Source organism: Orcinus orca, chromosome 4, assembly GCF_937001465.1.
Source record: "Orcinus orca chromosome 4, mOrcOrc1.1, whole genome shotgun sequence".
Lineage (NCBI taxonomy): Eukaryota > Metazoa > Chordata > Mammalia > Artiodactyla > Delphinidae > Orcinus > Orcinus orca.
Genome location: NC_064562.1, coordinates 123,859,967 through 123,886,896, shown reverse-complemented (window position 1 = coordinate 123,886,896; position 26,930 = coordinate 123,859,967). Strand labels below are relative to the sequence as shown.

At 40.9% G+C, this 26,930-nt stretch overlaps 1 protein-coding gene and 1 non-coding gene across 3 annotated transcripts; both read left to right on the top strand.

The window, feature by feature from the left end:
* The first annotated feature begins 1,149 nt into the window (after positions 1-1,149).
* Positions 1,150-1,252, top strand: LOC117201245 (U6 spliceosomal RNA). Its single transcript, XR_004483245.1, has one exon. It is a non-coding gene; the product is annotated as a U6 spliceosomal RNA (small nuclear RNA).
* A 6,437-nt stretch (positions 1,253-7,689) lies between these two features.
* ETNPPL (ethanolamine-phosphate phospho-lyase) lies at positions 7,690-26,306 on the top strand. Of its 2 annotated transcripts, XM_033427777.2 has the most exons (14): positions 7,690-7,906; positions 8,789-8,950; positions 10,597-10,715; positions 10,982-11,141; positions 12,350-12,424; positions 16,234-16,324; positions 17,254-17,370; positions 18,919-19,001; positions 19,830-20,055; positions 20,961-21,115; positions 21,797-21,886; positions 22,096-22,226; positions 23,485-23,552; positions 24,884-26,306. In XM_033427777.2, the coding sequence occupies exons 3-14, from the start codon at positions 10,661-10,663 to the stop codon at positions 25,010-25,012; spliced, it is 1,380 nt and encodes a 459-aa protein (XP_033283668.1). In that variant the 5' UTR covers positions 7,690-7,906; positions 8,789-8,950; positions 10,597-10,660; the 3' UTR covers positions 25,013-26,306. The 2 variants fall into 2 exon arrangements, with proteins under 2 accessions (XP_033283668.1, XP_004269633.1); XM_004269585.3 differs by lacking the exon at positions 8,789-8,950.
* Positions 26,307-26,930: the final 624 nt, after the last annotated feature.

Sequence of the window (26,930 nt, the reverse complement as noted above, 5' to 3'; positions counted from 1 at the left end):
ACCGCAACTAGAGAAAGCCCGTGCGCAGCAACAAAGACCCAATGCAACCAAAAATTAATTAATTAAAAAAAAAAAAACTTCCTGAGGGATTCCTTTCACTAGGCAAGTTTGTCCCGTGTTACCCCGCAGTGTACACTGAGAAACAGACCTTCCTTTCCCATGTAAAATAATTCAGTCTTTCTAGAGCTTATGCTTTTCATGACCCCAACCAGTGGAGGATCCAGGTGTAAACTCACAGGTCACAGAATGCTTTCCCTACTTAGAACTAAAAGCACTTCAGCTGTAACAGCTCCAATGTTTAGATTATCTACATCCATGTTTTTTAAGTGTGTTCCTTGATATATGAGGGGTTTTTTGTTTGCTTGTTTTGTTTGTTTGCAGTATTAATAGATGTACAGCTGTCAAGAGAGGCCAGAAGGAGGTACTCCAGCAAGATCTGCTGGGAACAACAGGAGTGCAGAGCAATGTATGGAGCAAGAGTCTAGCTCAATCTACATTCTATAAACGTCCTGCGGAGCTCAGCGCACCTCCCCAGCCCATCAGTTGCTGACTCGGGGACTTTATTACTTGCCCCCAACCTCTGCCAGCTCCTGCAGAGGAAAACATCAAGACCTTATATGGATTACATCCTTGGAAAATACATTTCAATAATTGGCCTAATTGCGTGTGATCCAGTTGGAGCAAGAAGGAAACTCTTTGCCCTCTATCCAGTTATCTTCTTTATCGATTCATCCACACAGAGAGCATGCACAATAGGTAGGAGAACAAGTCTAGGTATCAGTTTACCAACGTTCAAATCCTGGCTCTTTCATTTATTAATTGGAGAAGTTACTTAATCTCTTTGCTCTTCAGTTTTCTCATCTGAAAAATACAATGATTATGGTGTACTAGTTTGCTAGGGCTGTCATAGCAAAGTACTACAGATCGAATTGAGACAGGAAGGAAGGGGGCATGGCACAACTTTTTCTTTTTTTTTTTGCCATGCTGGGTGGCATGTGGAATCTCAGCTCCCCAACCAGGGATGGAACCCTCGCCCCCTGCATTGGCAGCTCAGAGTCTTAACCACTGGACCGCCAGGGAAGTCCCAAGGGCACAACCTTTAAAAGAATGACAGCCTTTGAGGATATGACAAAAACTGGTTACCACCATGTGCTTGCTTCGGCACATATACGAAAATTGGAACGACAGGAGAAGATTAGCATGTTCCCTGCGCAAGGATGACACACAAATTTGTAAAGCGTTCCATATTTTTGTTTAAAAAAAATTCTGGTTACAACCAATTAGGCCCAAGATGGAGGAAGATTCAGTTTCCAGTAGACTTTGAGCCTCCCTATACACTTATTGTAATATATTAGCATATGCTAAATGACTCACCCACAGGTGCCATGACAGTTCCCAGGCTGACCATAAAAGGCCAAAAAGTGGGTGATGGCCCAGTTCCTGGAAATTCCTGCCCCTTCTTCAACATAGTTAGAATATTCTTCCCACTTGTTAGCATATGAAATTACCCAGCCAATAAAAACTAACCACCCCACAACCCAGGGCCACTCTCACGTTCTGAGACAGACTACATTCTGCCTATAGGATGTGTATCTCTTTAAATAAACTTGCTTTCCCTTTACTATGGCTTACGCTTGAATGCTTCCCTGGGCAAAGTCAAGGACCCTCACTTGGTGGCCTGTCCCAAGGAGTTGGCTGAGACCTGAGATGTGACCATTTTCTTGTGCCTCATTCTCCTGCAATAGAATAGCTTAGACAACAGAAATTTATTGTCTCACAATTCTGGAGGCTAGGAGTCTGAGATCAAGCTGTCAGCAGGGTTGGTTTGTTCTGAGGCCTCTCTCCTTGGCTTGCAGATGGCCATCTTCTCCCTATGTCTTTACATGGTCTTCCCTCTGTGTATGCCTATGCCCTCATCTTGAAACAAAGCACGACTCTGTGAGGGCCTCCCAGGTACAAATCGTTTCTCTGCATTGCTCCCTCCTCCCCCAATTTCTTGTTTGTAAGAAACAGAGTTCATTCAGCCTCCTTAACTTTCCCTGAATTCCAAAGGGCAGATTCAAACAGTTGCTAATCAGGGAAGAGAGGGAATGTAGAAATAGGGGAGGAGCAGTCAAGAAATGAGGTGGGGCAGGGTCCTGCTTCCTCCCCAGGGAATATCCATAACAATGTATCTTTGAGTTCTTCCTCAGGAACTAAGGCCCCCCCACCCAGGTGGAAGATGGTAACTTCAGGCTGAGCCTAAGATTCCTGGACCACTCCCCTGTTACTTCACCACCAACCAATCATTAGAAAGTCACACACACTGCAGCCCCCACCCCAAATTTTGCCTATAAAAACTCTTCCCTGAAAACCATCAGGGATTTAGGGTTTTCTGAGCACCAACCACCCGTTATCCTTGCTTGGCCCTGCAATAAACATTTCCCTGCTCCAAACTCTGACATTTCAATTTTCTTTGCCTCACTGTGTGTTGGGCACATAAACTTGGGTTTGGCAACAGCTGGAAAACCTCTGTTGCTGGGGACATACGCTGCATTCGCCTTTGCATGTTTCTCACTGACTTAAAAATTAAAACCTGCCATTCAGACTCTTCTCACATCAGTCTATTGAGTGGAATTCTTTAAGTCCCAAACTCATGTGAGCTGTGCTTTCTCATTTCAGTCATGCACCAGTATGGTTTGTTTGACCAAGCCTAGATGGTTGAGAAATCTGTGACGTTCAGGTCAGAACCCACTCAACAGGGTGAGCCAATCAATAGGGTCAGGACCCAAACTGAGGAAACATCAACTTCGGGGAGGAAAGGCACTCCAGCACCCACTCCTACCAAATAGTCATAGGATGGAGAAGCACATGAGAAAATATATCAAGAATACCTTTGTTTTTTGACAACGTATTTCATAGGGTGATCTGTTGACTTTATCCATCTTTATTTTGGTGCTATTATGTGTCTGTCTTTTATTTAAAGACCATTCGTGGTACTTAGTTAATATTATATATTCCACATTGTGAAATAAGTTAAACAATGGGGAAGTGATCTTTCATGTAACAGTTAACTTGCTTTCCCATAAAAGATAATGAGTCTAAATATCTCTCACCTAAAGAAATAGTTAAAAATGTAAGTTGGCAGTCAACACACAGGGCTAAATGGCTGTAAGAACTTTCATCTTCAAAACAAGGTACTAAGTCTTTAAATGGATTTTCCCTTTCAGTCAGTCCGTCAACAAATATTTATCAGTCTACCATATGCCAAGGGCTGTGCTAGTGCTGGGGTACAATGATGAACAAGATAGATAAAGACCAAAGAGGAAATTAAGACAGAGGAACAGGGGAGAGATTAGTTTTTTTAATTCATTAAGAACTATTTGAGACAGAATAGTCAAGAATGACCTCTCTGAGGCTGACTGTTTAAACTGATGTTTAAACTGAAACTGAAGCAAATGCAGTCTTTGAAGTGATGAAGGACAAGGGAGACGGGTGTGTTGTGTGTGTTCGGTGGTGGAGGGTGTCCAAAATGAGCCTGGAGAAGAGCGCTGGAAGACATTGATGGGTTTTAAGGAGGGAAGGAACATGATCTCGCTGCATAGGGTGGGAAGGGGAAGCAAGGAAATGAGTTAACAGAGCATATTTGCATAGTCTTGCAAGATGCAGAAGGCTTACACAGGGTGGTAGTTGATAGGGTGATAGCACATAGATTTACGATGTATTTTGAAGTGGAGGCAACAGGACTTAAAAATAATTTGACATGGGGATGGAGTTGAGAAAAAGATTATCCAGGGCTCCCAGGCTTCTGGCTGAGGATCATGTCCCTCAGTTTATTTCCTTCAAGTCACTTACCACAATTAAAGCAACTTAAGCCATTATCTTGTTATTTTATTTGTTTAGTTGTTTACTCTGTCCATCAAGAATAATGCTGTCCAATTGAAAAGTAATGCATGATCCAGTAATCCCACTCCTGGGCATATATTCAAAGAAAACCATAATTCAAGAAGATACATGCACCCCAGTGTTTACAGCAACACTATTTACAATAGCCAAGACATGGAAGCAACCTAAATGTCCACTGACAGATGAAAGGATAAAGAAGATGTGGTACATATATACAATGGAATATTACTCAGCCTTAAAAAAAATGAAATAATGCCATTTGCTGCAAGAGGGATGGACATAGATATCATCATATTAAATGAAATAAGTGGGAAAGAAAAAGACAAATATCATATGATATCGCTTATATGTTAAAAAAAGATGCAAATGAAATTATACACAAAACAGAAATAAATAGACCCACAGACATAGAAAACAAACTTATGGTTACCAAAGGGGAAAGGGAGGGGAGGGATAAATTAGGAGTTTCAGATTAACATATACACACTACTATATATAAAAGAGATAACCAACAAGGACCAACTGTATAGCACAGGGAACTATACTCAATATTTTGTAATAACCTATAATGGAAAAGAATCTGAAAAAAAAAATATAGATATATATACAAAGAATATATATATGTATAACTGAATCACTTTGCTGTACAACTGAAATTAACACAGAATTGTAAATCAACTCTACTTCCACTTAAAATTTTTTTTAAAAGTAATGCAAAACACATAGGTAATTTAAAATTTGCTAGTAGTCACATTAAAAAAGATGTGAAATTAGTTTTCATGATATATTTTACTTAAACCGATATATCCATAATATTATTTCAATAAGCAAATAAAATAAGAAATAATGGGAGGGGCTTCCCTGGTGGCACACTGGTTAAGAATCCGCCTGCCAATGCATGGGACATGGGTTCGAGTCCTGGTCCAGGAAGATCCCACATGCTGCAGAGCAAACTAAGTCCGTGTACCACAACTACTGAGCCTGCGCTTTAGAGCCCGTGCTCTAGAGCCCACGAGCCACAACTACTGAAGCCCATGCGCCTACAGCCCATGCTCTGCAACAAGAGAAGTCATCGCAATGAGAAGCCCACACACTGCATTGAAGAGTAGCCCCCGCTCGCCGCAACTAGAGAAAGCCATGGCGCAGCAACGAAGACACAGCGCAGCCAAAAATAAATAAGTAAAGTAAATTTGTAAAAAAAAATAATGAGAGATCTTACTGTTCTTTTTGTACTGAGTCTTCAAAATACAGTGTGTATTTTATACTGACAGTGCACCTCAGTTCCGACTAGCCACATCAAGTCCTTAATAATCGCCTGTGGCTAGTGGCTATGTACTGGACAGTGCAGATCTGAAGCAAGAGCCACTGAAGGCAGGCACATTCAGTCTAGTTCACTGTTTCTCTCCAGCAACTGAAACGTTCAGTGGCACACTGATAATTTGATATGTTTTGAATGAATGAATAAATGCCTGGCGATGGGGGGTTTATTGGAAGCTGTAGTTTTGGGAGTGGGTTCAAAGCTTCCATTTTGGACTCATTAGGTATGAGGTATCTACAAAACCTCACAGTGGAGATGTCAAGAAAGGAAGTGGAGATGAGAATCTGGGACTGAGAAGAGAAATCTATGTAGAGGTGTAATTTTGGCATCTTGATGGGTTCTGAATCCAAGGGAATTATTTCTGGGGTGCCTTGGGAAAGAGTACAAGAGAAAAGGAAAAGCCCAGGATCCTACTCGCAGAGATACCAAGTTAAATGTTGAGAATGTTGAGTGAGAGAAAAAGAAAATCAAGGAAGTGTGGTCATGTCGAGAAATCAAAAGGGGAAGCGTTTCAAGGAGAAAGGAGTAGTCAACCCTACTGAAAGGTCTGGTTAAAAAATAATAAAAGAACAAAGAAGACAAGAGCAATGAGATCTTAATAATCCTGACACTCATTCCACAGTCGTGGTCTCTTTTTAGCCTTCCTTATAATGTTGTTAGTCAGAGAATGATTGGGGTTTCTTTTTAACACAAAATTTGAACATTTTAAAGAAGTTTGGCCTCCAAAAGATCAAGAAACCCAGCTAGTTTATGGAAGAACCAGCTCAAGAATCCAAGACCCTTAGTCCAGCATTATTTAAAGAACATACTTTAAAGCACTGGAAATAACAAGGGACCATGGAGTTTACGGAGGGAGCATGACTGTCTGTGACTTCACCAGGTCTAGGTGGTTTGAGAGCAGGCGTACACTTCTTTCAAGTATGGAACTAGACCAAGGTTACGTGATTGGGATTTGTTGCAAGTTTCCTAAGTGCCTTCTGCCCTTCACTGATAACAGAATTCTTAACACACTGTTCGTCATAGAACTCCATTTCTCAACCTGTCTTAGGCAATGTTATTCTACTACTCCTGCAGGGCATTAATATTAATTAAAAACAACTTTATTCAAGAAAAAGGTCAGTTACAAACATTTAGCAAGTGTGTTCTTATGGGTAAATCAGGCTTTCTCTGCTGTCTTTCAAAACACAAGGAATGAAATGATCTCATCTAAACTCTATGGCTAAGTAGTTGCGTGACCCTGAGCGAGATTTTACCTTTCCTGTACCTAGCTGTTCTTATCTACAAAACAGAGGGGTTAAACCAGATGATCTCTACTTCGTCAAATAATTTATGATTTAACGTTATAGTTAATTAGGTTTCCTTCTGTCCACATGTTTAACTTCAAATTTGATCAGTGTGAAAAGATCATCCTAAAGGAGTCAAGAAACCTAGGAATGAATTCCAAGTTCACCATCAGGTAGATCCGCAATCACTGTCCCCGTGTGTTAAAGGGGATGGTGACTCTCAGGCTCATCTCCCACGCGGCTGTTTTGAGGACTGAACCAGATAAGTCAAGTGAATGTTTTGTAATCTGTATAGTTTCAGAGAAATTAGAAGTGCAATTATTGTTAAAGCAGGTGTCTGAAACACGGTATATATTATCCCTCCCAACAAATAACAGGCTGAGTCCCTGTTATTTATCCTTAGGGCATAAGGCTTGTTACTTTTGTTGAGTAGATTATGGTATTGGAATATGCTCAAAACGAGAATGGAGATGAACCTCCTGATGTCTCCAGAGAGCGCCTCCCTTTGAATGTTTACAAGAAAATAATGGGAGAAAGAAAGAGGGAAGGAAGGAAGGGAGGGAGGGAGGGAGGAAGGAAAGAAGAAAGAAAGAAAGAAGAAAGGGAGAGAGAAAGGAAGGAAGGAAGGAAGGAAGGAAGAGAGAGAGAAAGAAAGGAAAGGAAGGAAGGAAGAAAGAAAGAAAGAAAGAAGAAAGAAAGGGAGAGAAAGAAAGAAAGGAAGGAAGGAAGGAAGGAAGGAAGGAAGGAAGAGAGAGAGAAAGGAAAGGAAGGAAGGAAGGAAGGAAGAAAGAAAGAAAGAAAGGGAGAGAAAGAAAGAAAGGAAGGAAGGAATGAAGGAAGGGAGAGAAAGAAAGGAAGGAAGGAAGGAAGGAAGAAAGAAAGAGAAAGAAAGAAAGAAAAAAAGAAAGGGAGAGAGAAAGTGGGAAGGAGGGAATTCACAGGCAGAGGAGGAAGAAAGGCCATGACAAGGCAAATTTAAGGAAATAAAAGGCGAGTTAGGAGAAGTAGCAGGGGTGGGGAGGCGAAGTGGGCAGCAGGGCAGGAACAGGAGCCAGTTAGCCCGGGGGCGGGGGGCTGGGGTGGGTGGCGACTCAGTGGCTAGTCCAGCCACTTGCCAGGCAGGCACCAGGCGGAGGAGGAGGGTGAGGGTGGGGCTTGGCGAAGGGCAAAGGCTGGGCAAGACTTAAAAGGGAGATGACCCTGGCTAGTTGGTGCCGCCTTTGACCTCCGACGCCCGGGGCAAGGGGACCCAACGGGAGAAAACGAGAGAAAAGGGCCACCGCTGAGACAGTCCCGCGGGCTCGCGAGGGAGGCGAACGGACCGGAGAGGGGAGACCCCTGGGAGCGCCCGGCACCCCGCCAGCATGTGCGAGCTATACAGCAAGCAAGACACCCTGGCGCTGAGGAGGAAGCACATCGCGTGAGCGCTCCCCAGCCCCGAGGAAAGGCGCAGAGAGGGGGAATCACCGGCGCGGGGGGGCGGAGAGCCGCAGCCGGGCAGGGAGCGGGCCAGCGGGCTGCTGCCGGCGGGGTGCGGGACCGCCACCCGCCCGCCGCACCTGCGCACGCGCGCCGCCGCCCGCCGGGAGCGCCCCGCCTCGCCTCCGCCCGAGGGGGCTGCCGACCAGCCGGCTCCAGAGCGGTCCCCGCGCTCTGCAGCCCGCCGAGGGGGTGAGGGCTGCTGGCCGGCCGGCTGGGGGAATTGACCGTGAAGGTTGAGAGCCATTGAAGTAGAACACCGTTCCAGCGATGGGCTCTGGGAGGGAGACGGGTAGCTCTCCGCCGCTCCCACCACCTCGAAAGTTTTAGAAAACTGAACTCCGAAATATTTTTGACGATGGCAATGAAAACTCATTATGACAACTTTTGTTTAAAGTGAACTTTTTCTTCTTGCACGCTTGGTTAAGAAGTAAAAGGTTAATCCAGCCAGTAAAAAAACTTTGAAACCACTTTCTTAAGAGTAAGATACCACTTACTCACCTTGGTCTCCCCAGCTGTGCCCTCATTACAATTTAAAGATGCAGTGTTTTCTCCGGTCTACTTTTGTTTTACTCGTGTTATAGACGACTTGGTGAGCGTACAGGACCGAACTTTAGGTCAGACCTGGACTCTGGTCCTAGTAGTGTCAAGTTACCTTGTGATCTGATTTGAGATTTGATCTGCTCTCAACCCAGGAGGTTTCTAGGTGGTTTAGGAGACTAGTTAAATCTCTCTCAACCCCCGCAATAGGGTCAAAATAGTCAGATACCTCATTACCGGATCACCTCCTTCCCTTTTTCTAATCAGCACTCCTTTCTGTTAGTTTTCAATCCTATATAGTTAGATTCCAATGAAAACCTAATGATTTCTGACGTGAGCAGAACAAAGTCTGTGAAAGGAGGAATGGTAACCATGGAATGACTGAGAAAGAATTTCACCTGAAGTCTGAGTGAGAAGATGGGAAGTACATTAACAAGGAGGCAAGGTGAAGTCCGAAGTTTTCAGCCCACATTCATAACGAAGGGTTTTTCTGAATTTTAACTTGTAGGTATAAACTAACAGCTGAATTTGAACCAAGAAGAAATTCTCATTAAATATTAGTTTCATCTTAGCTGATGATGCTTAATCTTAGGCAATTTTAAAATTTAATTACCTATTGACAATAATCACAATACTTTCTAAACAGTTGCATATCCATTTAATATGTATCTAATTACCCTCTAAACTACCTCCAATGCATGTGGTATTTTTTTTGTGCATGCAAAATCACCAAAATAAAAATAATATTTTGTTTTAGTTTCTAAATGTCCATAGAACCAAGTTCAGAAATCTTTGTGATGTTTCTATGTTGCTAAAATCTGTACTCCAGCCAGCCATCCAAATAACCAAAAATATGGGTGACTTTTTATTATGCTGAAAAGAGTGGATTAAAGGGTTAGAATAATAATTGGATTTTATTATTTAAGAAAGGGAAATCCATTTGATGCAGGACAAATACCAATCAAAAGACATGAAAATGATCTGTAAAATCTCCTGCCTAGTATTTAATACTAAGTTATTTGTATTTAGCTTTTAGCGCTATTCATTTCTCTACAAATTAGATTAGAGGGAGAGATTAGATTAGCAAGCAAGCCCTGTTTTGGGCTATGGCATAAGACAGTCCACCTTTTGTTTTTTCTTCCAATTTTATTGATATATAATTGACATACAGCACTGTATAAGTTTGAGTTGCACAGCATAATGATTTGACTTACATTATGAAGTCATTATCCCAATAAGTTTAGTGAATATCCATTTCATATTGATACAAAATTAAAGAAATCGAAAAAAAAATTTTTTACCTTGTGATGAGAACTCTTAGGATTTGCTTTCTTAACAACTTTCGTGTATAACATACAGCAGCGTTAATTATCTTTATCATGTTGTACATATAAATTATATCCCTAGTATGAGTTTTTCTATGAGTTTATTTTTGAAGTATAACTGACCTACAACACTATGTTAGTAACTATCACACAACATAGTGATTCAATATTTCTGTACATTTCAAAATGTTCACCATGATAAATCTAGTTACGATCAAGACAGTCTACTTTCAAATTCTGGTTTTCTCACTGGCTGTGTAACCTTGAACCAAGCTTCTTAATTTTTCGGTGTCTGTTTCCTCAACTATAAAAATGAGAATGATAATAACTCATATTATTGTTGGGAGGATTAAATGAGATAATATTTGTAATAGCTGTCAGTTCCTGACCCATAGGAAGCCTCAAAAAAAAAAAGTTTGTTTTTTTTTCCTGGTTGAACAAAGTTTCTCAAAGGAAAATTAGTTACTGGTTTGTGTAATTAGAGCTGTCAGAGCTGATCCTTGTGCTTCTAAATAGAGTTGTCAGATCATGGCAAATTTAATATAACAAGCATAAGAAATGTGAGCGGTATCACGGATGGGGGATTAAGGTAAAAGGTCCCAGGCTAAAATGAAATGAAAAAAAAAAAAAAAAAAGTATGTCACCCAGGTTGTGTTTTCCCTTTCTTTTACGTAATTGTAATTTTCCACTGATCGTGACCTTCATTGAGAAGGAAAAACACTGAGCAGTCCTACCAGACCAAAGTGTTTCCTTTCATTATTTCTAGGCCCTCCTGCAAAGTTTTCTTTGCTGCGGATCCCATCAAAATAGTGCGAGCCCAGGGGCAGTACATGTTTGACGAGAAAGGTGAACAGTACTTGGATTGCATCAACAACGTAGCCCACGGTAATGTGCTGTCTTTGTCGTGCCTTGAAGGATGCGTTTCTGGAGTAAGGCAGACTTGGCACCGTTGATATTTGTCCCAGGAATTGCAGTGGCTGCAGTTCCTCGGCTGAACAGGGCCAGTAGTCCTAGGCGGGGAAGAGCTAGAACAAAATGTGGGAGAGGAACAGAATCAACCTTTATTTTTTTGCTTGTTTCAGAATGCCCCTCACTTCCCAGGCATTTAGATTTGTAACTCATTTTTGGGACTTTTGTCTTCTAAATTTTAGTGGGACACTGCCACCCAGAAGTGGTCAAAGCTGCCCAGAAACAGATGGAACTACTAAATACAAATTCTCGATTCCTCCACGACAACATTGTTGAGTATGCCAAGCGCCTGTCAGCAACCCTGCCGGACAGACTCTCTGTGTGCTATTTTACAAATTCAGGGTATGTTCTGAGGTTTTCCACCCATCCCCATTCCCACCAATCTCTTTGTTTCCTCTCTTTTCTGTTTGATTGCTGGTGGAGCACAAATATCTAAAAAGGTTTCCCAAGATTCTTGCCGTTTACTAATGACCCCACATGGGGGACCTGACCATTCTGGTTCTTTTGCTTTGACCCACCAGCCCTTTGTAGATAAGATACCTGACAGCATGTTCCAGGACTCCTGACACAGCCTATAACAACAGTCCCATGATTAACAAGTGCATGCCACTCAGCTTTTTATTACCACAGCTTCCTTGGTGAAAGATGGGGAAAGCATACCCTTAAGTATCCCTAAAGGATGGATTACTTGCGTTGTAACAAAATATTGGCAAAAATATCCAAGTCTGGTGTTCGTGTGAGAAAACCTAACTAGTCAAACGGCACCCACTTCTTTGGGCAATAGAGTAAGTAGCTAAAGAAGCTAGATGAACCTAGATAGTTCTTTCAAAGCATGAATAAGGAATTTTGGCAAAAAAAGAACTACTGAACAAGTTATATAAGTATTATAAGATTTTTGATTGATTTGTTTCCTTAGGCAGTAAGCATTTCCCCAACACAAACACAAAGAAGGAATGAGTCAATTCAAGTGAATAGATATGTCCATTCTATGGAATATTATACAGACATTAAAAAGTATGTTTTTGAAAATACATGTTTAATGACAGGAGAAAAGCTCACCTGTACAATGTTATAGTGGGAGGAAATCTGTCTATACAGCATACATTTAAAATGATATATATGAGTTAAAACTATTAGAAATCCTGTGAATGTTCTATTATGATTCTGTGATCCATTTTCTCTTTTCAGTGAGACACCTTAAAATCAAACAACCAGAAGATTGGTGTATAAACAGAAGATTTTTCTTTTTTCTTTGTAAAGAGTTAGGACATTTTCGGATCTAATTTGTTGTTCTAAGGCATTCTTGCCTTCAATAAATTAAATATAATATTTGACTTTCACTTATGAAGAATCCTATACTGTCAAAGAGTGATTAGCCTTAGAGAGAGAGCAGTGTCACCAAAGACTGGAGGTGACAGAACCTGGAGTAGTACAAAGAATAATGTCGAAGTTAAACAGACTTTGGAATCCTCAACTTTGTAAATAATGGTTTGAAAGATTTTTAAAAGGGCTTATGTCACATTGTCCCTTTCTCTCTGCTCTCTTAATAGATCTGAAGCCAATGACTTAGCCTTATGCCTGGCTCGGCAGTTCAGAGGCCACCAAGACGTGATCACTCTTGACCAGTAAGTCTTGAACACAAGACTTCTAAGCAGGAAATGCCTTCAGAGACAAAATTATATTGATCCTCTCCATACTAATACCGTAAGCATGTATGGAGGAGGCTGGATATATGGCACAAGGATTTTCTTTTTTGTTATGCATAGGTGTCAAGGGCAGCTCAGGCCTGAAGGACACTTAATTCCTTCCAAGTACTTGGAGGCTCTTTTGGGTGCTGTGGTCATGGTCTCATGGGCTTTGCATGAATCAGGGTTTACTTTTCACACATTTAACTGTTAATTGAGCCACTGCAATGTGTGTGTAACTCCATCTTTTTCAGAATAAAAATATAATTTCTTAAAAATCCAAGCATTCATGTCACAATTGTGATTATTCACCTAATGAATTTAAAAGATAACAATTTAGAGCATATATTTTTTTCTTTTTTTGGCCACACCATGCAGCTCGTGGGATCTTAGTTCCTTGACCAGGGATTGAACCCGGGCCCTTGGCAGTGAGAGTGTGGAGTCCTAACCACTGGACCGCCAGGGAATTCCCTAGAGCAAATTTTAAAGACAACAGATAGCCAAGTAAAAATAGTTCTTTCTCATTAATTTGTGATTTTTAATAGTCACTATTTAGTTTTACTTCTCAAAAATGAATTCATTATATTTTAAACAAGAAATTTGATAACTTCCATCTTCAGTGAGATTTAAAATTTTTTTCTACCTCTCCACCCCACTAATCTCAGACACAAAGGGTTGAATTGAACATGCACCTCATTTCTTACCCTTCTATAGGCTTCTCTTGTTTTATGTGTTGGTTGGTGTATTCATTTTCTATTGTTGCTATAGCACATTATCATAAACATAGTGCCTTAAGCAACATAAATATATTCTCTTATAGTTCTAGAGGTCAGATGTCCAAAATGGGTCTCACTGGGCTAAAATCAAGGTTCAACAGGGCTGCACTCCTTCTGAAGACACTAGGGAAGAATCTGTTTCCTTGCCTCCACCTTCCAGAGGCTGCCTGCATTCCTTGGCTTGTGGTCCCCTCCTTCATCTTCAGAGCCAGACATTACATCACTCTAGCCTCTGCTTCCATCCTCACATCACCTCGTCTATCTCTGACCACCATCCTCCTGCTGCCTTCTTTCACTTATAAAGGTTCTTGTGATAACATTTGACCCTCCAGGATTATCGCGCCATTTCATGATCCTTAATTTAATCACATCTGCAAGGTCCCCTTTACCATGTAACATTCTTAGGTTCTGAGGCTTAGGACATGGGCATCTTTAGGGAGGGGAGGCGTGATTCTGCCTGCCTGCCACAGAATAGATACTGTGACTGCCCTTTACTCCCAGCTACCACAAGCAACACTGCAATGAGTGCCCTTGTACATGTGCCTTTATGGACCTTTCTGAGAATTTCTTGGGGATAAAGCACCCAGAAAAAAGATTGCTAGGCCATAGGGGTACAGGGTACGGTAACATTGTTGATTTGACCAGATCCTGCCAGATCAGTCTCCAAAGTGGTTGCACGCTCTTCCCAGTGCGTGAAATGTCCAATTTTCACGTATCCTCACCAAAAACTAAGAATATCCTACCTTGTTTTTTTTTTTTTCTTAATTTTTGCCGTCTAATAGGTATAAAATGATATCAGGGTTGTTGGGTTTTTTTTTTAATTTTCAGGATTTTTTTTCCCTTTTCATAAATTTACTTATTTGTTTGTTTGTTTATTCTTGGCTGCGCTGGGTCCTCGGGGCTGCGCCCAGGCCCTCTCCAGTTGCAGCAAGCGGGGGCGACTCCCCACTGCAGTGCGAGGGCTTCTCATTGCGGTGGCTTCTCTTTGTTGCAGAGCACGGGCTTTAGGCATGCAGGCTTCAGTAGTTGTGGCTTGGGCTCTGGAGCACAGGCTCAGTAGTTGTGGCACACGGGCCTAGTTGCTCTGCGGCATGTGGGATCCTCCCAGACCAGGGATTGATCCCGTGTTCCCCTCACTGGCAGGCAGACCCTCAACCCCTGTGCCACCAGGGAAGTCCCTATCAGTGTTGTTTTTATTTGCAATTTCTAATTATGAGTTTGAGTATCTATTCATATGCTTATTATGCATTTGTGACTTCCTTTCTGAGAATTACCTGTTTATATTCTTTGCCCATTTTTCTGTTGGGATTTCCATCCTTGCTTTTGCATGCATAGTTTAGATGAGAGGATCTCAGCCTTGACTGTGTTTTAGAATTACCTGGGGAAATTTTCTTTTCTTAATGCCAGCGCCCAGGTCCCACTCCAGACCAATTAAAGTAAATCTCTAGGGACTTCTCTGGCAGTCCAGTGGTTAAGACTCTGAGTTCTCAACACAGGGGTTGCTGGTTTGATTCCTGGTCGGGGAACTAAGATCCTGCATGCAGCACGGCTCAGCCAAAAAAATTTAAAAATTAAAAAAAGAGAGAGGGCTTCCCTGGTGGCGCAGTGGTTGAGAGTCCGCCTGCCGATGCAGGGGACGCGGGTTCGTGCCCCGGTCCGGGAGGATCCCACATGCCGCGGAGCGGCTGGGCCCGTGAGCCATGGCCGCTGAGCCTGCGCGTCCGGAGCCTGTGCTCCGCAACGGAAGAGGCCACAGCAGTGAGAGGCCCGCGTACCGCAAAAAAAAAAGAAGAAAAAAAAAAAAGAGAGTGAGAGAAAATCTCTAGAGGTGGATTCCAGGAAACGGTATAGATTTTAAAGTTTCCCAAGTGATGCTAATATGCAGATAGACTTAAGAACCACCATTTGAACATTAATCTCTTTTAGTTTGAGACATTTCAAATGTTTTTTCCCAATCTATCATCTGTCTTTTAACTTTGTCCATGGTATCGTCCAACCTCCAAAAATTTGATTAAATCAAATAGTTGACATTTTCATCCTATGGTTTGGTTTTCTAAGTTTTGTTAATATCTCTCCCCCCACACACACCCATCCCCACCCCTCAGATCACAAAGATGTTCTTCTTTATTTTCTTCTACTGCCTCTATAACTGCTCTTCATATTGACTCCACCAAGAGGCCGCTGTGTTACCATTTATGTACGGCTGTGTCTCTGAGCTCACTTCTGTCCCAGTCGTGACTTTGTTCTTATTCCAATACCATACTAATTTCATTACTATGGCTTTGTAGCATGTTTTAATCTACGGTAGGGGAAGTCCTCCCTCTTTGCTTTATCTATTCGTGGGCCTTTTATAATTTCTTTTCCAGGCCTTCCAATTATATAGCTCTGGGCAAGAAACATAAAAGGGAATATCATAGCCATCTGTATTTTAAGTGAAAGAAAGGAATTTCATAGCCACTTGATTACCTCTTAATCTTAGTTCTCTTAGAAAAGACCTCCTGTTCCCTACCAACTTTCATTTGAGCAATTGGATATCCCTTTGAAACCATCCCAGACAGAAACACAGCCCATTCTGTGATATAAAGTTGTTTTTAAAATTTACTAGAATGTAACTATCAAATACATTTAAAGAATACATACATCTGAAATTTCTCGTGAAGCTATAGAAATTAATGTTTTACATTTAGATAATCTAATTTAGCAGAGCTAATGCAATCCAAAGAAATTAAGTTTTTTCCTGCTAAAAATAACTGTCTATGAGGTTACATACTTGGCTTTCTATGTGTTTTATTACCTGGATCAGGAGAGTGGGACAAATTAATGGCCAGTCCTACCGTGAAAAATTAGATTCCATATAGTTAAATCTGGCACCAATGTTGAGATTCTCCCTGGATGATGTGCAGTACTATTTTTCATATACTAGAGAAGCATCCTTCTTTGAGTGATTTTGGTTACCATCCTTTTTCTTTTCAGTGCTTACCATGGTCACCTATCATCTTTAATTGAGATCAGTCCATATAAATTTCAAAAGGGCAAAGATGTCAAGAAAGAATTTGTGCATGTGGTAAGTATCTTGGAATCCAAGAATCAGAATGTTACTACTAGAAGAGTGCCCAGTGATAACCCAGTCCAATCCTTGCATTGAGATGAAACCATGAAAAAGGAAACTAAGATCTAGAGCAGTTACAGATCTTTAGCAAAGATCTGTTTGCTAAAGTCAAAGAGCTAGTTAATGACAAGATGTGGTTTAAAATCCATTGATGAGTACCATACAAATTAGTATAGAGGTAGTGATAGCTCTTATTCACAGCTCTCATTTTATTTTTCTTGCCCCTTGATGTTTAAATTACTTTTTCTATCGCTGAAGCCTATTTGAAACTCAGAGTTGCATCAAGTGTGTATGACTGTCTTAAAATTACTCTATGCTAAATTATTATGTAAATTTATTAAGTAAAATAAATATCATTTAATAAAGAAAATAAAGAAACCAAGCTGTTGAAACAGTAAAACTCATTTGGCTTAATTAAGGATCAGTAGACTTTTTTAAGAGAATCATTAATACATTCTTTCAAAATATTAAGATCTGAAATTAGTGCTAAGGCACTCTAGCTTTCTGAATGATTACAGTTTGCTATATAGTTGGTAAGTGTTGGTTTATTTTCAATATAGAATTGTTAATACAGTTTCCATTCATTGAAATTTTCAAATAACATAATCACACTTGTTGTTTGAATTTGTCCCTTATGTGACTAGAGATGCAATCTTGACTTCTAAGGGCCTAGGAGCAAATCCAAGTTCCTGTTCACAATGCTAGATTTCAAGTCTCACAGAATTCAGAAATGTTAAGGAAAAAGAGCAAAAGAACCTAGAGTCACTTAAGTCCATGAATCACCTTTCTACAATATTATGCTCCTGGAGGGAAAGACCCTTTCTTAAAAGCTCATTTGTCCAGGAGACAAATCATGAGAAACTGTTATCTTTTGATGTTTTCAGGCACCAGCTCCAGATACTTACAGAGGAAAATACAGAGAAGACCATACAGACCCGGCCAGTGCTTATGCCGACGAAGTGAAGAAAATTATTGACGAAACTCGTAACAGTGGAAGGAAGGTTTGTATTTATAGCTTTGGAAACACTTTAATATCTTTTATAAAATAGATTGAAATCATTGTGATACATTGGAGAGGTGGGAAAGGATTAGATCTCAAATCGCTTTCTGTTCTTCTCTAGTTACGTTTTTACTTAGTTCATATTTCAAAAAGTACATTATTATAGTCATGCCTCTAAGACTATTTTTATTTATCCTGGAAATGTAATTACTATACCTGTTTCAGAACTGGTGGGCTAATTCTGACTTTCCCACTGGGATGCAGACTCTGGTCCAAAGTGATAGGAGGAGAAAATTAAGAAAGGTGATAGCTCACGGACAGAACATTCCAACTGAGAGTAGCACGAGGGGCTAATATAAGGTGAAGGGAGGGAAGAGGCAGGGTGGCCCTGGGGCCTTGGGGCCACTGCAGACTCCTGGACCCGGGGAGCCTTGGCTCTTCCCTAGAACTGGGTCAACTTTCCTGAAACCGAAGAGCCTGCGTAAGACAAGGCAGGAACATATTCTTCCAATTTGGGTCTGAACTTCTAAAACAAACCAGAATCCTCCCAACTAGGAAAAAAAGAGTTTCCATTTTCTCAGTCTTCACCCTACTGTCTTTAGCTTAACGGTAATTCTCAGCCCCTTCAGGGGTTACTTACATGGAGTTACTTACATGATTTGACACATGCTTTGCCTTTCAATTGGCTTATGGCATCAACATGGCAATAAAAAAAGCTTTTTAATTGAGATAAAAATGAAGCCTGTGTGTTTTCCAGTTCAAGTATTTTTATCTTAATGACTGGAAAGTCATTTGCCTTTCTTAACTATTTCTTCTTTTCTTCCCATTCGTTTTTCATATCTTAAAAGACGTAGTCTGGACTAGAACGTTAGTTCCCCCCCTTTTTTTCCTTAATTGAAGTATAGTTGATTGCTTGACTTCTTATCTCATACTATTTCTATGCTTTCTCTTAATTTAGTGTTACCTGTTTTTACTTCTCCTTTCTTAGCCTCTAGAACACATCCTCTTTAGTTCCTTTGTGAACTGCCTAATTTTGTTAAGTTGTAAGCCTGGTTCAGGGCAAGAACCAGAAATACAGCACAATAACTAAGGTTCGTGGCCACCAGTCACCCTCTCATCTCCTTAGTGCAAATTCCAGGTTCGGGCAGTCCTAATTTACCAAGCTGAGCAAACAGGCACCCCAGTGATGTGTTTGGAACCTGGGTAAATTTTTAGAGGTTCACATTAAAGACTAATCAAAACATCAGTCTTATTCAGTTGTTCCTAATGAAAACACTGCATTTAAATTAATAATGGAGAACTGGAAGGCACCCTCTCCACCATTTTCTCATGATGGTTTCATTGGTACCCTAAAATTTCAGAAACTAATGCTTCAGAATTCTTGCATTTCCAGCGTGGACATCTTTTTAATCAAATGGCCAATTTGTCTCTTGCCATGGGTCCATTCCCAACCATTTTTTAAGTCACCTTCTCCGTAAGAAGTCCTCTTTTTTTAGGGGGTAACGGGAGGAGGACCTAATGGACTTTGACCCCATCTTCTCTTGTATAGATTGCTGCCTTTATTGCTGAATCCATGCAGAGTTGTGGCGGACAAATAATTCCTCCAGCAGGCTACTTCCAGAAAGTGGCAGAGTATGTACTTGGGCATCCTTGGTCAAACTGAAGGCACTGTGACAATTCTGTAGGGCCATCCTGGTTGTTAAGATATTGAAATACTTCCAGACTAGCTGGTAAATATCCACTTGGGAGTGCCTGCCACCCAGGACTCCTGGAACTCCTCCACCTTCCCAAGATCCAGCAAATAAAGGGTTTACACAAGGTCCAGCAGGGCAGCCTCCAGAGCTGTGCTCCCACTACCCACTTGGCCTCTTCTCTGATTAGTTGGTGTCCAAGCTTTACTAATCAGTAAAAATTTGACGATTAAACCTGCTGAACACTACTTCTTGTTCACTTCTTTTTCTTCCCTATTAAAATACTGCAGTAGGGCTTCCCTGGTGACACAGTGGTTGAGAGTCCGCCTGCCGATGCAGGGGACGTGGGTTCGTGCCCCGGTCCGAGAAGATCCCACATGCCGCAGAGCGGCTAGGCCCGTGAGCCATGGCCGCTGAGCCTGCGCTTCCGGAGCCTGTGCTCCGCAACGGGAGAGGCCACAACAGTGAGAGGCCCGCGTACCGAAAAAAAAAAAAACAAAAAAACCAAAAAACGGCAGTAGAGCTTACTTTAAGTAGCACAAACCCAAACAATATAGAATATATCTAATCTGGAAATTATGTGATTATGTTTCAAAGTCAATGATATCACATAGATGTCATTGGGGATTTGAACACTGAAATGTTTTTAACAAAGATTATAGACTTCAGGTTAACAACATTTTTAAAGTTTTCAATAGTCTGTATCTTATGGGAGGGTTTGGGGACTCTCAGTGACCTGAAGGCATCAGGCTGCCCTTTTGCTTTTCAGATATGTACACGGAGCAGGAGGTGTGTTTATAGCTGATGAAGTTCAAGTAGGCTTTGGCCGAGTTGGGACACATTTCTGGAGCTTCCAAATGTTTGGTGAAGATTTCGTTCCAGACATCGTCACAATGGGAAAACCAATGGGCAATGGCCACCCAGTGGCATGCGTGGTAACAACCAAAGAAATTGCAGAAGCCTTCAGCAGCTCTGGGATGGAATATTTCAATACGGTAAAATTTGACCTCCCCACTTTAATGCTAAGAGGGAAAAATAATGCATGTTCTTATGTTTCTTTCCAATGTAATAAAGAATAAATCTCACTGTTGCCAGCTAACCACGCCAGGACCCTAGCCAAATTTTGATCTAACCATATTTCATTCTATCTGACACAATCCTCCTTGTATTTTTTTCTTGTGTATCTTTCCCCTTCCTAAAATGTTTCTATTAATTGTTCCAATGACAGACGGCTGCCCTGCTGAACTCTAGAGGTTATGGTATTTCATTTACAGATAATATGATCTTTTTTGTTTTGTATCACATTTAAATTCCCAAAACACTTCACTTAGATGATTCACTACTATAAGTGTTACAGGGCTGTCATAGGAGATACTAACTAAAATTCTATCTTTGGGAAATTTTATTTCCTTGATTTTACCCCTAAAAGTTATAAGCTTTAAGTTTGGAAAGGTGAGTCTAGTTTGTGCAGTATGTATAATAGGACTTGTTACAGCTAAAAGTTAGAGTCAAATCTAAGAACATAAATTATTTGGAGAAAATGTCATTGCTTAGGTTTTTTCGCACAGATATTCAAGCACTGAAACCCACATCCCCCTAACTAAACCACACTCTAAAATCCTTAATTCCCAACGCAATGTCTGTTTTTCATTTGGACGAACTTATAAATGCCCCAATAATCCTTCATACCAGTTTTGCAGCTATATATAATTTAGAATTTTATTCTCAATCTTAAATGAATAGAATCATGTTATATTCTAAATCTAAGAAACCAATATCACAGGGGAAATTTTTATTGAAATTATATCTTTACTTGCTCATGTATGAGCCAAATTTCTCATAGATGAAGCAATACCACAAATTCAACTATTCTATTTTCTCATTTATCGTTTTTCCACAGTATGGAGGAAATCCAGTATCCTCTGCTGTTGGTTTGGCCATCCTGGATGTAATTGAAAATGAAGACCTTCAGGGAAATGCCACAAGAGTAGGGAATTATCTTACCAAGTTACTGAACAAGCAGAAGGCTAAACATACTTTGATAGGAGATATCAGGTATATTTATCGTAAAGTTGTCGTGCAGTTATTCATTTGTCCAAATGAAAATTTGTTATATTTTATCTTACAAATCTAAAACAAGTTAACACAAAAGCAGATCTAGAAACTGAAAAAACAAAACTCATTTTTCCATCCAGAACCCAGATATCATCACTGTTAACTTTTGGGTATATATCTTTCCTGATTTTTATACTTTTTTGAAAAAAATTAAGCCAGGATCATTTCAGCAGGCAAAAGACGAGAAGAAGGAACTTAAGGTAACTCTAAATGATCTATTAAAAATATTAAAAATGACATCCAAGAAAACTCACTATTTTTCATATATATATGAAAACATTTTCATATATATATGTAAAGATTAAAGATTTGTCATAGTTGATGTCTTGAGAAGTTAAATAGCATGACAAGGTTGTTTTTAAGCCTTATCATTTTTTTTTTTTTTTACAATTAAGAGAAGAAAGAAAAACTGGTTGACAAAAACTAACTTGATTCAAAAACTAGGAAGTCCTGTGGACACTAGATTGGTATCTTGGATTAATTAGAACTAATAACAACTACCCTTTAAAGAGAATCACATTCAGCTTCAAATCAAACTGAAGTTTGAGGACAGTGTTAATTTTTTGTGACCATGCAGTGCTTAATAAAGTGTGTCAAGTTCCCTTTCTTTACCCCCCTCAGGGGCGTTGGCCTTTTTATTGGAATTGACTTAGTGAAGGACCATCAGGAAAGGACCCCCGCCACAGCTGAAGCTCAGCACATCATCTACAAGTAAACACACCCCTCACCGTTTGGTATCTTGGCTTGAATGCTTTTTTTTACTTCCTCTCATCTCCCCAAATGAGACAAGTTTAAGACTCGTGCAATTACAAATGTGGGCTTCTTGCATGCGAATATGAAAGTGCTCTCTGTTCACATCATTCTGAAATAATCTTAGTTATCACTTGTATGCACTCACATGTATTTCCTGCACTCATTAGGATGAAAGAAAAGCGAGTGCTTCTCAGTGCCGATGGACCTCACAGGAATGTGCTTAAAATAAAACCACCTATGTGCTTCACTGAAGAAGATGCCAAGTTTATGGTGGACCAGCTGGATGAGATTCTAACAGGTCTGTCCACAGATCTTTAAATAAGATGCCCTCACCCACACTCTGGTCAGACATGACAGTGCAACTTGCACTGGCAGAAGTGAAGGAGGGTGGAAATGATTGTATACACTTATATTATCATTTATTTTCACTTTTTAAAAATAATTGCATGTCTTCATTGTACCATGCACCACAGACGCTGCAGTGTAAGAGTCTTTGAGCTTTGTACTATGAAAATATGGGAAATGCTGTTAATAAAAATTGTAAGCTAGGGACCTCCCTGGCAGTCTAGTGGTTAAGACTTCGCCTTCCAATGCAGGTGGTACAGGTTCGATCCCTGTTCAGGGAGCTAAGATTCCATATGGCTCAGGGCCAAAAAACCAAAACATAAAACAGAAGGAATATTGTAACAAATTCAATAAAGACTTTAAAAATGGTCCATATCAAAAAATCTTAAAAAAGAAATATATATATAAAGGTTATAGGTTAATATAGTTATATAGTTATCATTTGACTTTGTATTTCACTTATTACAATTTAATTTTTGAAGACTTATGTTTGTCATTCAGGATTATAGCCTGTCATAGGAATTCATCTTTTGTTTACCTCTGTTAAATAATTAGGTTCATTTATTTTTCTGTTATGAGCATAAATTGAGATTAACAAGTAAGGTAACAATGTAAAACCATATTGAAACACATAAAGCACTGTCAAATGTTAGAGCTTTTAGTCATATTTTTAAGATTCTACTTCTCTGCTCCCTCTCAGCCTCTTGGGGTTGGGATAAGGCTAAGCTAGGAATCAGTACAGCATACAAAATAGATCATTATTATTTGGAAAGTTGAGAGTCAGCCCCAAGTCATTCGTAATACGGTCACTGTCTTTGGACCAAAAGACACCCAAACTTGGCCAGCAGTCCTGATGCCTCTGGTGCCTTGAAGGGACAGGTGGAAGAGACTATAGGTTGGGGCAAATCCGTCACTATTACTTAAAATTCAGCTCAGAGCTTGAGCATTTTTAGTGGTGTGGCTAAAGAATTCTTTTTTAACAAAGTGAGCAAGGCAGAGCTAACATAGGCTCAGCGCCGCTTGTAACGATGAAATGCTACAATAAAAGTTTAAAAGCAGCTATGGTAACAGTGACACTTTTTAAAAGCATGTACCTCTCTAGTTTTCTTTCAGGGTGTCCCTCTAGTTACCAAAATAGGGTAGGGTGGTTTTTTTTTTTTTAAGGACTTTTATGTTCTTCTGTCTTGTCCGTTGTATCTTCCTTGACATAGGTTTAGAAGAAGCTGTTGGAACCAAAACTGAGAGTGTGATCTCTGAGAATACTCCGTGCAGAACCAAGGTAAGAGGCAGTTACTTAATATTTACGGCAAAAGTTTAAAATGGGGGGAATTTAAGAAAAAGGAGTGCAAATTTAAAAAAATTACACAATGACCTCTAGAATAAAACGCACCTTTGCTAGAGTTGGCTTACTGTTACAATTCTGAGTGCACAGTTAAGGCAAGCGCCTCACCACTTGACAAGAATAAAACCAAAGAACCATTCTTCCAGGATCATTCCTACACTCCGCCCCCCGCCAGAAAAAGTCCAAAAAACCCCTCAGGCTTGCAAAGAGGGCCTTCAAAATATAGAGAGAGATAACAGATGTCCTAAGCTCCTTCCTGTTTGTCTGAGGGATGTCTGACACTGACTCAAAGTTCCACACACCGCTCTTTAATCAGCAAAAGCATCAGCAGTGTGACTCCAAAATGTCAGAGTTTGGTCCTCAAGTGAACTAAAGAAGAAACTTCGACTGGCGGCGGGGCCTGGGAACCATTTGGCATGGAGTGGCCTAGTTTCTGCATTTGATGTGCTTCCAGCAGAGGGCTTCCCCATTCTCTCCCTGAGCTGCCCAGGGTGTGAGAAAGCGCTCCCTTGGTCGGGAAACAGAAAGGCAAAAACTTGACAGGCTTTGTTGCATAATTAATTATTTGTTTATGACTTCGATGCATAAAGGAACACTCAAGCCCGCCTGCACATCCAGGGTAGTCAGCAAAGTCCTTTTCCTGAGTGAAAAACATGAGGCCCTTTGAATGAGAGAGCAAGTGATTTGCTAACAGGACGCTTCTGTCTCTTGGTGCAAACACAAACCAATGCTAGAAATCACTGCCTCTCTGCTGTCTGAGAGTGGCTTATTGAGTCTGGGACAGAATCACAGCTGTCAGGACCAAGCAAGCATTGAAAAGGAGCTTACAGGGACTTGGTCAGGGAACTAGATCCCACATGCCGCAGCTAAGAGGTCACATGCTGCAACAAAGATCCCACATGCCGGCACAGCCCAATAAATAAATATATAAAAAAAAAAAAAAAGAAGAAAGAAAGAAAAGGAGCTTACAAAAAACGGAGTTCCCACCAGAAATCCCACTTTGAAGTTAGCACGCGTTTCTGAAATTTTGTCTTGCAGTCCCAGATTTTAGGTTGACATCACATTTCAGATGTCTGTGGAAAATAGTAGTAATCAGAGTTAGGGAGGAACAAGGGGCATTGCTGTGTTGTGCCGTGTTGTGTTGTGTTGTGTTGTATTCTCCCACGTGCCGTGTTGCCTGTTGGCCTGTGGAGTCAGCCCTGCGGAGCCTGGAGGCTGGGCGGGTTAGAGGCAGGCTGCCTGCTGGAGTTTCCATGTCTGTCTTGCAGATGCCTGAGGAAGCCCACTCGGAATTGCTCAGTGACGGCAGCCCGGACCCCAAAGAAAATCCCAGCCTAAAAAGAAATGGATTGTGCACAGATAAACATTCACTGCTCAGTAAGAGGCTCAAGACATGAGAGACGAGCATTTTACAGCAAGATAAATGTCCGGAGTTACACAGAATGAATGGAAGTGTCCCTTCTGTTAAAGCTCTATTATACCCGCCAAAGGAAGACTCTGCATTCCATTCAGAGGTATAAATAAAGTAAATGAGTAATAAGAAAAATCCAAGTGATAATCAAACCCTGTCAAGATTTAGCCTCTAGCCTGTTAATTCCTTACTTGAGATTTCTGAAAGCACTTCATTTATTCTACTCAATTTCAGCTTCAAATGGAATATTTATTAAGTTGGAAGTTTTACGTCTCATGTTTTAATATTTGACACGACAGAGCAAAGTACAGTAGTAGGTTCCTGAACTTTGGAGACTATGAATTCTTTAATGATTTAATTTGTATATATTTATGGACTATAATAAAACAAAAGATGATGTAAACCAAAAAAGTTTGACCAGAAAAATGTTTACCGTTCCTTTGCGGAGAACACTGGGGCAGTAAAATCAACGCCACTTGGGAAAAAATCACATACGGCAAATGTGAAGAAGTGAATGAATAATTTGGACTTTTGTTGGGGAACTAGGTTAATCGTGGTCCTGTGGGGACGAGGGTGGAGGTGAAGAGGCCAAACAAGGAGTACATCTAGAAACACTCCTAAACATGCTGTTGGGAGACCTCAGCTCTGACTACTCAGACTGTCACCTTGGCAAGTCACTTACCTGTTAGGTGAGAAATTAACTTTCCACCAATCATCTTCCTCTTCTCATCCAGCTTATCACCTTTGCACAACCCCTGACACATAGAGATACACACATTTCTAACCAGAGATTGGCAAAGGGAAGTGAGGAAACCCAGAACCTCAAGAATCTCTTCCTTAAAAGTCCTGGTGCCGGGCTTCCCTGGTGGCGCAGTGGTTGGGGGTCCGCTTGCCGATGCAGGGGACGAGGGGTTTGTGCCCCGGTCCGGGAGGATCCCGCGTGCCGCGGAGCGGCTGGGCCCGTGAGCCATGGCCACTGAGCCTGCGCGTCCGGAGCCTGTGCTCCACAACGGGAGAGGCCACGACAGTGAGAGGCCCGCGTACCGCAAAAAAAAAAGAAAGAAAAAAAAAAAGTGCTTGTGCCATGAGACATCCACTTGGAGGCTCACGTACTGACCTGGAAGAAATGTGACTTTTAGCCTTGACTTCCCTGTATCTTATTGCCCTCCTAACAGTTATTAAGTTTTGTGTGTTGGTTTCTGTTCTGTAGAGAAGAGATCATAATTTTGCTAGGGCTGTTGCATGAGAGCTGAGAAATAAATTAAATGTAAAAAAGCTTCCTTTCTGAGTTCATCATAAGTTAAAATGCTGTCAAAAGACAAAGTCTCATTATTAAATAACTTTTCCTCCTAAACATATAACTGACTGCGGATCCAACCTGGAGAGTGCTGAGATGGGTTCCCAGGAGCTGGCGGAGAGGAGAGAATATAGAGGTCTCTGTGGTTTGCCTCTAGGAAACGAGATTAATTCCAGGACAATCAGACTTTTCACAGCGCAGATCAGCACTCCGGTGGGCACTCGTGTACTCAGAAGTGCTTGTCTCCTTCAAAGGAGCTGCTGCCACCTCGGCCACTGTGGCCATTCTGCTCGTGTGCCATTGTGCCTTTTGTGAGCTGGCTAATGTCAAAGGCTGGGCTGATGTCAACCAGCGAAGTTATTTTGCCCTCTTGGCTGTTCAGTGCCTCTTCTGGGGTGGATGCTTTTTGGTGGACATTAACATGGGATAGAGAAAATCTTTTTTTTTATTTTTTTTAATTTATTTTTTTAACATCTTTATTGGAGTATAATTGCTTTACAATGGTATGTTAGTTTCAGCTTCACAACAAAATGAATCAGTTATATATATACATATATTCCCATATCTCTTCCCGCTTGCGTCTCCCTCCCTCCCACCCTCCCTATCC